Source organism: Schistocerca piceifrons, chromosome 4 (genome assembly GCF_021461385.2).
Source record: "Schistocerca piceifrons isolate TAMUIC-IGC-003096 chromosome 4, iqSchPice1.1, whole genome shotgun sequence".
Taxonomy (NCBI): Eukaryota; Metazoa; Arthropoda; class Insecta; order Orthoptera; family Acrididae; genus Schistocerca; species Schistocerca piceifrons.
The window spans coordinates 22,250,482-22,261,995 of record NC_060141.1 but is presented as its reverse complement, the minus strand read 5'-3'; the positions used below and the strand labels follow the sequence as shown (position 1 = coordinate 22,261,995).

The window sequence follows — 11,514 nt, the reverse complement described above, 5'->3', positions numbered from 1 at the left end:
CACTTACGAATGAAATGTGATTTGTTTAAACTTTAGACTACAATCAGAACGATTAGTACACCCGTGAGCGACGCAAGCCGGCATTTTTTATCAAAACACTTCACGACTACACGGAATCAAACTACCAGAAGCGAATGTTTTGGGGTAGCTAACATGGCGGACCTTCTCTTGGATCGGCTTCAAGTTTGTGACGTCATGACAACTCCTCTTATTTTTACCTCCATGGTGTACGTGCTGTGTACGAAGCGTACATCTGTGACGACTGATCTTGACCGTACTACTACACTCTATGGTCGCCGATTGCGTCACGCGACGTGTTTATGTTGTTGTTGTTGAACAGGTGTCTGTCAGTAGCATAAAGTTTTGTTCTGTTAGAGCAAAGATGATAACCGACTTAGCAGATGATTACGCATCATACTTTAAACTTGACGTAAATAAAGAGGCAAGTAAAGCGAAAAAAGTGCCAATAAACGAGGTCTTTTTGTCTCTCTCTCACACTCGTACCTATATATTGGAACTATTAGTAGAAGACCTGATACTGTTGGTATACTGGAAGTAAAGTTAAACGATTTTTGCGTGTGTTTTAATTATTTGTTTCTATTAAATAAACATTTAAATAAAAGAGTTCCTAATATTTCCCAGCATCACAGTTTAGAATTTGAATAGCAAAGTTTGGATTTCGATGTATTGTGATGCCAGCATATGATATAAATACCTGTAAGTTATCGAGAAAATGCGGCAAAAACGGAGTTGCGCACGCAACTGTGTTTCTCCGCATTTGTATGCGAGAGTTAATACGTCATTCGCAGCAGTGCATTGTCACTACTCTGTAAACCATATATTTATCTACGAAGTTTGGATAGTTCGCCTAATAATTCATCATAAAAATACAGTCATTACGCCTGTCTAACCAGAGAGGAAACAGTACACAGCACTAGAATATAATTTTTTCATCATTAACCATATGTCCATCATCATTTGGAGTCTTGTCATTGTTGTTCCATCCAGTGCTTTTTGTCAACATCACATCATCTCCTTCTCGTGCCTATCTATCAATGACGTCAACCACACAATGCATCCTGTCTCTGAACTGCTGTATTTACTAGTTTATCTTCTCTTGGTAAACTTGTTCACCACTTAGTTATCAAACAACATTCTTCTTCGCCCTTTTCTTCTTGCACCCCAATTTTCCAACTGTAGAAGAATATATTTGGTGTTCTATAAGCTGTGTCCTAGGTATACAGGATGTCTTCTTTTAAATAGTGTTCACATTTCTCGCAGTGTGTGATTCGTCACAATACTTTGGTGTTAGTTATTCTTGCTGTCCACAGTATTTTAAGCATTCTACAGCAAATCTACATTTCAAAGTCCTTAATTTTCTTTGTTGTTGGCTTATAAGTGTCCATTCTGCTGAAGCGTATAGAAGTATGTACCAGATGTAGCATCTCACAAATCAAACTGTAAGGTTAATATCTAGGTCTGTATTTGTGAGAATTTTCTTGAATTTTGTGAAAGCATTACAAGAGTTTTCCATATAAAATTTTATCTCCTGATTTCCAATCATCTTTGAGCCATGTTCCAAGGTTCTTAAACTTTCTATTAAAGAGCCACAGAGTCAAAGATTTCCATTTGTAAAGGCTGTCATGTGACATTTATAAAATGTGTCTTTTTGGTGTTTGTATTCAGACCTAAACTACTGCTGTAATCTCCTACTCTGTTGAGGAATTCTTGGAGATACATGAATTATAACCAATTAATACTGTATCATCAGCATAGTTAATTTTATTGAAGAAGTCTCGATAAATCCTTATCCATTTTTTTCTATATCACCAAGAATAATTGACTTCTCTGCAGATATTAATAAGTCGCTGACCTCAACATCACATGTAACCTTAGCTGTCTGATTTAAATATAAATTCTGTATGCAGTTGAAGTCTTTCTCATCTATATCAACCCTTTTGAGATTTTCAGTAAATTTATGATGATGTACACTGTAAAAGGCTTTTTCATTATCACTAAACCAAAGGCCTGCATTTTAATCCTTATCGTAGCAGTCTGCACACAAAAAATATAATGCAGCTGTTGCTCCTCTTGCACCTATACCTTTCCTGATCCCAGGCTGTTTCCCACCGATGACTCTCACTTGGAAAAACACTGCCTGACAAAAAAGTGTGGCACACAGAAAGGAAGGAAGAAACAAAATTAAACTTGACAGTTTGAAAGTTTATGAGATGTTATTCCAGTGACTACAAAATTGAGTGAGATTTACAAAGAAGTATGACATTGCACCCCCCCCTGGCATGGATGCGTGCACTGATTCGGTCGGGTAGGGTTTCAGAAAGCTGTTGCATCCTTTCCAGAGGCAGATGCTCCTCAACTGCTGTAACTGGCCCTTGATATACTGTGTACTGGCACTGGAGTGGGTTTGCTGTGCAAGCTGCCCCCATGTGTGTTCTACCAGGGACAGACCTGAGGGCTTTGCTGGTCATGGGATGACCTCGAAGTTACACAGATAGCTCACAGACATTTGTCACATGTGAAAGAGCATTGTGCTGTTGAAAAATGGCAGCGCACCCTGTCGCACGAGAGGTGACACAAGAATGCAGAATGTGTTGGCGTACTGAGCACCCGTGTGCCTTGCCAAAATGTCGGAAGGATGGACCTCGCCCCAGTTCACTGCCACATTTGCCGACGACAGTCGTCCTGAGTAGTCCAGAACTGCGATTGTCCACTGAACACAGTGTAATGCCATTCATCAGCAGTATATTCTTTCCAGTCATCACACTGCTCCAAAGGTAGCGTTAACAGCTGCCTGTGTGTGGGATGGTACTTCTCCCATCCAGCTGCTTTTAGTCTCTGACCAATGGTGCAGGGTGACATAGAATTTTTCAAAGGAGTCAGCTACTTGAATGAGATTTTCACTCTGCAACGGAGCTCAGTTGGTAGAGAACTTGCCCGCGAAAGGCAAAGGTCCCGAGTTCAGGCTTGGTCCAGCACGAAGTTTTAATCTGCCAGGAAGTTTCGATTCAGCAACTGATATGAAACTTACTGGCAGATTAAAACTGTGTGCCGGACCGAGACTCGAACTCGGGACCTTTGCCTTTCGCGGGAAAGTGCTCTACCACTGAGCTACCCGAGCACAAATCACGCCCCATCTTCACAGCTTTACTTCTGCCAGTACCTCATCTCCTACCTTCCAAACTTTACAGAAGCTCTCTTGCAAACCTGCGGAACTAGCACTCCTGAAAGAAAGGATATTGCGGAGACATGGCTTAGCCACAGCGTAGGGGATATTTCCAGAATGAGATTTTCACTCTGCAGCGGAGTGTGCGCTGATATGAAACTTCCTGGCAGATTAAAACTGTCTTCTGCAAGGTTCGTAGGAGAGCTTCTGTAAAGTTTGGAAGGTAGGAGACGAGGTACTGGCAGAAGTAAAGCTGTGAGGACGGGGTATGAGTCGTCCTTGGGTAGCTCAGTTGGTAGAGCACTTGCCCGCGAAAGGCAAAGGTCCCGAGTTCAGGCTCGGTCCAGCACGCAGTTTTAATCTGCCAGGAAGTTTCGAGTCAGCAACTTGTTCCTAGATCACAGGCATGAATGTGAAGGGGTTATAATGTTCTTGGTGCACAGTACGATGTCCTCCCTTGCAGTGGTCAGACAAAGTTGACTGGAACCTTGATGACGAATGTGCCCACCCTCATGTCTGCATGCAGTCCAATGTCGGGCCACTGTGACAGCTGCCCTACAAACCTGGACACTGCACGATTTCACCAGCTGTCCAAATGGAGTCTCACAATAAGACTCCTTTCAACCTCTGTCAGGTACTGATAGCACCTTCTCATACAAGTACAGGGCATCTTTGTGTCTTTCACAGTGATCACTCACCACCTGCCACTGTTCATACCCTTTACATGCCCTACCAGGTCTGGTAACAACACTAATGCATTCTGGTTACTGTTCTACCAGCCACAGCGAATTGCAGCTCCAGTAATTTACAAGCCCGCTGTGTATGTGTGTGTGTGTGTGTGTGTGTGTGTGTGTGTGTGTGTGTGTATGAAGTTACATTGACGTCCGACCTTGTTTTCTGAGTGCTTCACCTTTTTGTTAAGTTGTGTATTTTAAAGGAGTACCTCATAAGACTAAAGAGTTTGTCACAGTTGTTCTTTTTTGGTAAGGGAATGGAAGATGATACAGTCCCTGGGTAAGGCAGTGACCTGTGTCATAAATTTTGTTAGTAACCTGTGTAAGACTGAACTTCTTCATCAAGAAGGCTAATGAGTCCACTGGAGTGTCATCGGGTTCTGTTATTTTATTGGTTTCTGTGTTTTGTATGGCTTTCATAATTGGAGATTCTGTTAGATTGTCATTCCTAGAAATCTCAACATTTGATCTGTCTCTAAAAAAGTGTTCCTAATATAGTATTCCAACGTCTCTTTCTTTGCTGCATCATCAAGAAAAATTTTACGAGACATTTTTTCTTCTTTATATCCCAGCAGTTTCTTCCAGCTTTCATGTAAACCAAACTTATCAGGTGAAGCTTTTAAGGCTTTAATTTCTTCACACTTGCATTGTAACTAGCCTATTCATTTTTTACTTCACTAATTTCTGACATTATAAGTTTCTGAATATTGTTGTAATTGTTTAGATCTGTCTGGGCTCTCCTGTTTCAGTGTTCATCATCATGTCATCCATCTCTTGTTTTATATCCCAGTTTATACTGAGTGGTGGTTATCATAATGTTTCTTCTCTCTTCCCATACTTTGGTGCAGTTTTCTGGACCAGAGGTGTCCTGTAGTTACTATTTTACTGGTGATACACAAGGCCACTTCACTTCTGTGTTCAGACTGTTTGAGTTTTTCATGGGGTGTCTTTGCTGAGGTGGAGTTTTATCTTTAGAGAAACAGTGAGTATACAATCAGATAGTGTAAGTGGTCCAGGATAAGTGGATCAGCTTTACTGAAGTCCCAAAACACTTGTTGCTTAAAATGTATTCTACCTGATTACGATGTATATAGTCATTGAGTTGGTGATTTGAATGAACTATTGGTGACCATGTTTTCTTCCTGAATTGCAGTTGCGATCATCTTTCTCACTAATACTCCTATACAAAAACGTCCAACCAGATCTTCAAATCTGCCATTTTCCAGTTTGGTGTTGAAGTCTCCCACTATTAATATTAATTTCATGATGTTTTGTGAGGGTAGGTACTTCCTTGATTTGGTTGTAGAAAGTGTCTGCTTCTTGCTCATTTGTGTCGACAATTGGTGCATTCCCTTGAATTTTAGATTCACTGTCATGACAATGAGCTTTAATAAGGAACTCTGTCAGAATATAACACAAAATTTATAACACTCTTGGAAATGCACTGGGGAGAGTGTAACGCCCACTCTCTAATATGATTTTGGTACTGGTTCCCAGAATAAAATAGTGTACCCCGCCAACAGTAGAACAATCTCCACTATCAACCCACCATGTGACTGTTATACCTAATATATCAATACTGACTCGCCTCATTTCTTGGACCACATTTGCTAGATTTCCTGCTTCGTATATGCTTTGAACATTCCAACATTTGTTTTCTTCAGCTTTAACATGTATCTGCTCAAAACTGTTCTCTCTCCCCCACCCCCAGAGATCTGATTGGAAAACTATTCAAAACTCCACAACATTTACAAGTGAATGTATCCATGTGGTTCTCTAGGACATGTTTGGATGGCATTCCATTGCCTTCCCCTCAAAATGTCAGCCCCTCCTAACATGGATGCAGATGCTATTAGCAGCTGCCCACTGTGGATCAGATGCTGCTGTGCTTGTTGTTCCAAGGGAAGTATTTGATTTCCCTCTTACCACTCACGTCTTTCTGCCTCGTGAGAACACGTCCTGTAGAGGTTACAGACTTTCCACATCGCTTTCCCACAAATAACAAACAAGGAGGGAAAAGTCACTCCTGAAACTCAATCAAATCAACTACACTTAGTGAGTATAGTAGTTTCCTATGATTTATGAACACACAACTTTATTTTAGTTTTTGTCATTTCATTTGAGAATTAGTAAACAACATGATAGACACCAAAGATTCGAGCCTTAAGAAATGACCAGTCAATGTCACTAACAAGACAAAACCTTACGGAAAAATAAAAACTGACGAATTAATGGGATCTCAACAGGAATAGGTGGTTTTCGGCTAGAGATGTTCTTGTTATTAATCATTTCGGTCATATTAAAAAGTTGAAAATATAAGCTCACAGTAGGAAAATTGTGATTTTCATGAGGGACATAAATATAAATATGGACTGCTCGAAAAAAAGAGGGGCCTAAGAAGATTGTTATGATACAGTTACTGGCTCCACAACTTACATCTGAACTGTCACCTTCCCAACATAATGTCAACCCTCAGTTTAAATAGATGAAAAATGCCAACATTGCACTTATCAGTCATAACACAAATGGGCTAGTGTGTGTTATTGGACACACCCATTCCACTGAAATCTTGGTTGTGCTGACAAACTGTTCTGTATCATAGCCTGAGTTCTACATTAGGTTGGAAGATGGTAGTTTGGTTGAGAGTTGGTGAAGCTAACATGTGTAAAAGCCAAAAAAAGATCGTGCTAACAGCCTGACATGTAGCTTAGCGTAATGTTTACATTCACGCCATGTCTAATTGCACTTAACGCACTCTTTGTCATAAAATCTAAAACTGCAAGGTAACATCAGGAAACATATATTAGATACGGGACATGTCCCCAAATGTTTTGATGTACATTATGTACATATACTGTACATAAACTACAAAAAATGCAAGGGGGTGGGGAGGGAGGGGCTACTACGTAACTTTAATCAGGAACGACATTATCACCATCTTCAGTACACTCACCATTTCCACTGGATGCATATAGATCTGCTAAACAATGTGTCTAATCCACCTCCCACAAGAACTAAATAACATATTGTAAACAACACACACAAACAACTGCTATAACGGAAATGTTGAAGTCACCATCTGTATAACATATGTCACGTTTCAAAGAATATACCATTGGCTCGTATTGTCCGCTAGACCCTTCATTTGTGGTGTATGCCAGGGAACACTAAAGAATCACATTTGTGTTTCAAATAGAAATTATATCAAGGTTAAACATCCCATTAGCACTTCAAGTTGGCATTGAGTAGATGTTATGTAGAAGATGATGTATTGAGATGAACTATCATATCTAATCAAAAACCAACTAGCTCATGTAGCTGTTAAGGAACTGTGTGTGGTTATAAAGAAAAACAAGTGTTCATTTTTTGTAATTTAATACAAAGAGCATAATAGAGCAATACCTTTGTGCTAAGTGTGAAATCTTTCCCCATTTATTTATGCTTATCATCACCATTTATCTTACAGTATTATAGACAAACAGTCACTAGTGGTTAAGGTTTCAAAAGAGGAGACTGAAGTCCTAAATGTATCTGTTATCATGTTCTTACTGCCTGTGAAATCTGTACCATCAATCATTTCTGCCAAAGTAAGAAAACTATCAGATGAAATATTTACATTAACACACACATATATTCATAAAGTTCAGCACATGTTGGCCAATGAAGGAGTTAATGAGATGCATTAAGTTAGAAGATATATCCGCATGAGAATAACAGTGTGATTCTGTAGATGCCTATGACTGATGCAGGGGGGGGGGGGGAGGGGGAGAGAGACCAAGTTCTTGTGTAAGACTGATTTGTTCTTCCATGTGTCACGTCATTTTAACCAGTTTCTTCCTACTGATATTTGTAAGGATGCTGAAACATCACCACCTCTGAGGGGCCATACCCCCCCTCCCCCCCCCCCCCCCCACACACACAAAAACAAGCCACAAACATATACATTCGTCTTTGTCCAGTAGATTTCTTTTACAGAACGTTTACAGCTAACTGTGAAATTTCTTGGGAAAATGGAAAGACTCTTGCAACCTGCGAAATGCTATATCGTGGTTGCTTGTAACAACAAATTGACATCACTTTGTTACTCTGATCCTGATATAGATGTCTATATCAGGATCTACATCATTTCATCAATAAAAGGAAACATACAGTTTCATTTCTTCTTACATTTATTCAAATACTTTTTATATACTAGAAAAGATCCTTCAAACATTCTTAGATATGGACACAACACTATCTTCTGTACAAATTTCAGTAAATAATATAAAACGTGTTCAACTATGTAAGCATCAGCAAAGGTAACTAACAAGCGATTGCAGTACCAGAAAAGACAATGTGTATAACTTGTAGAAGGGATAGTTGATTAACATTGACTTCACTTATTGTTTGGCCATTTGTAGGATCTCATTACGCTGCTGCACACCATTTAACTTCTCATTAGATTTTTACACCATGGAAATTACTTCTTATGGAATTCAAACAGGGGTATAAAGTTATTTATATCAATGATTACAATTGTGTGAACAATTCTCCCAAAAGCTGCTTTTTTATTGTTCAACACAAACATTTAAAATATATATATCTTGTCTTGTAAATGCAAAAAACTATCAGGACAAGGAAGAGTTGTCTGCTTTAAGTTTAGGTAATGGCTATGCACTGTTCATGGTGTTTACTTTGTTAAACATATTTATCATTATATTTTGTTGATTTACTTTTTGAAAATTATTGTGCAATGTAAGTGAGACTGAAACAGTACTAAAAGTTGTGGGAACCATATGAATGCAGTGAAAGCTAATACTGGGTGAAGAGTAAGTTGAACTGAATTCTTAAGCAGCATAGTAATGTTTTGACTAAATTTTATGTTTGCATTTTATCTGGACACTAAGATTTTTAAACATCTAGTTTCATTTAATCCAACCTTCAGTACAAAGTGCTACTGCCTGAAACCTACAAGCTATCATTGAATGGAGCTGCACGATATGATTCATTAAGGCTAAATGCTTATGACTGCATAATGATATGTTCATCTCTTTTGCATTTTAACCAAGCACATTTATTTTCGTATAGTAGGTATGGTTATTATAATATTTGTGATAGATGAGATACCTGGTGATGCCCAGGTTTATGGTGCCCTAGACTTCATACATATGTAACTTATTTTAGACTTGTAAAGATTTATTGTATACAATGTTTGAAGTTCTATGATTAGGGACATGGACAAAGAGCTTGTATGCTTCAGTAACACCAGAGAGAGCCACGTAGAGCTGGCCATATGAAAATCAACTCTCACCAATGTCTACACCCACAACATGTAGTGTCTGGCCTTGTGTTTTGTTTATGGTACTGGCACAAAATAAAGTCATCTGCAATTGTACACATTCAAAGCAAAATGGTAAATTGTTAGGAATAAGTCGGATTTGGGGTATAAAAATTCAGTCACATGCACCACCTCTCACCTATCATCCTTCTGTGATGTTACATTGGAGAGAAGTAGGCTTAAGCCTCTGTGAGTGAAGGGCTCCGAGGAGCGAGATAATGTGTGACACTCTCAATCGTATTTACGTCATGCCCCATTTTCAGTAGGAGTTTCCAAAAAGCGAGTTAAAGCCTCATGTTCTCAAGCTGTAACAAGTCTTGCCTCAGGATCTTCATTGGTTCCTTGAGATTGCATAGTCTTCAGTCTTTTAACCCTTCTAGTGTATTCAGAAAGATTTGACAATTTTGTAGGTATTTTTATTCGTAAACAGAATGTAATGAGCAGGTGCCCCGATCACAAAGGAAACTTAATAAATTTGTTTTTCCAAGCAACTTATGTAACTAAAACTCACTGAAAGAAGAAAAGCTATGTTGCTAAGTTTTTAATACACAAAACGAAATCAGTAACTCTGTATATACAAGCCAAGTAAACTCGTTGTTAATTTGTGTTTGTAAAGATAACATTGTAGTGCTTAATTCCTTCAGTGATGTACACTTCCAAAAATACATCTGTCACCGAGTTAAAAAAACGAACAGCACCCATGGTTCTTTTGTGTTCTAATAAACTAACTCCACCATCTATTGGTTCTTTGGTGTACAAGGCCATGATGATTAAATGTCCAAAATACTAAGCCTAGCAGAATTTGCATAAAGCTACAAACCGTAATGTCTTTTTTTCTCCCTTGCTTTGGTTTTGATCAAATAAAGCCTATTCATTGCTGCAAGCTATGCTCAAGTTACCTGTGAAAACCTCATGAAAAGTCATCTAGTAGTTTCAAGATTAATGTGCTCATACATGGCTGTTTTACAATTTTACTGTTTTACTATTAGTATAGATGTAGATTAATATCAAAATAAAATGTCACATAGCAAGTATTACCTGTTGATTATTTGTCTTTCTGATTTTAGATATCTCCAGTAATGGAAACAATAGAAGATATGTTAACTCGCCTGGAAGAGTTTGAAAGCCTGATGGATATGGCAAGTTAAAATTAATTGTTTTTTGCAAAATATCCATATGATTTCATGACAGTAATTTCATTTCTGTTACTATAGTACGTGGACATTTTTAAAATAGATTGCTCTCTATGTACGAACTAATTTACAGAGTGGTAAAAAAATAATGACTACTTACAAGGAAAAAAAAGTATTGTGTAAACCGTACCAGAAATCTTGAAACATAGTCTTTTTTTCTGTAGGTAGACAGGAAAAGTGTGAAATTGGTAGCACAGGGAGGAAGGTCACTCAAAACTCTGCACTAAGAGATGGCTGTGCAAGAAGTCCACAGACATGAAAATGAAAGTGCAGACGAGAGATGAACTCCTGTCAAGTAATGGAAAATTGCTGGGTCCAGGGCAAAAACTATTTCAGAATATTGTTTTAGGTATAAAACATTTAGAAACATAGAATGGTTAAGAAACAAACTAAGTAGGAAGATCAGGGAAAGATAATTAATAAACAATTAATGCAAATGAAGAAACACTGATGTTAGTTCCACCACAGTTCCACCTGTCCTGTTTTCCAGTCTGCCGTGCCTATGACATTTGACATCTGTGATGAAGGGTGGCTGCCAAATTCCACAATGTCTGGACACGGTTTCCCCACGTGTTGAAGACACTCACCAAAGCGCATGATAAGTCTTGCGGTTTCCAAAATGCTCATGCCGAGCCACAGGGCCATGACAATCTGCCCTCGGCCAAACTCAGACAGAACATGCACCTTAGCCATTCTACACATGGACAGAAGCTCACTAATACTTCATGCTGCTTGTTTCAGAAACTAACATTAGAGAAATTAGCTACATAAAAGATTGAAAATTTGTTTCAATACTCTTGTAAAGTGTAGCTTCTCATATGGTGATTCAGCTTACCAAGAAGTAATGAGCTAACATATTAATCATATACAGCTGACGTTCCCCACCTTTATCTACGATAATGATGTAGGTTGAAGCAGTGAATAAAAATTTATACCAGCATCAGCATTTGAACCTCGGTCTCCTGCTTACTAGGCAGATGCAGCAGCTGTTAAACCACACTGGCACTTCGACTGCCACAGCTGTCTTCCTCCTTAATACGAATTCCAACTATGCCTCAGCCCATTGCTATTCCCCTTTTAAACTTC

General features: G+C 38.7%; 1 protein-coding gene across 5 annotated transcripts in view; it reads left to right on the top strand.

Annotated features, from left to right (window-relative positions):
* The first annotated feature begins 296 nt into the window (after positions 1-296).
* Positions 297-11,514, top strand: part of LOC124794691 (biogenesis of lysosome-related organelles complex 1 subunit 4) — an 81,615-nt gene continuing 70,397 nt past the window's right edge. For all 5 annotated transcript variants that reach the window (XM_047258250.1, XM_047258249.1, XM_047258248.1 and 2 more), the window contains exons 1-2: positions 297-442; positions 10,303-10,374. In XM_047258250.1, the coding sequence (XP_047114206.1) occupies positions 383-442; positions 10,303-10,374 (132 nt within the window). In that variant the 5' untranslated portion in view covers positions 297-382. The remainder of the gene's footprint in view (positions 443-10,302; positions 10,375-11,514) is intronic.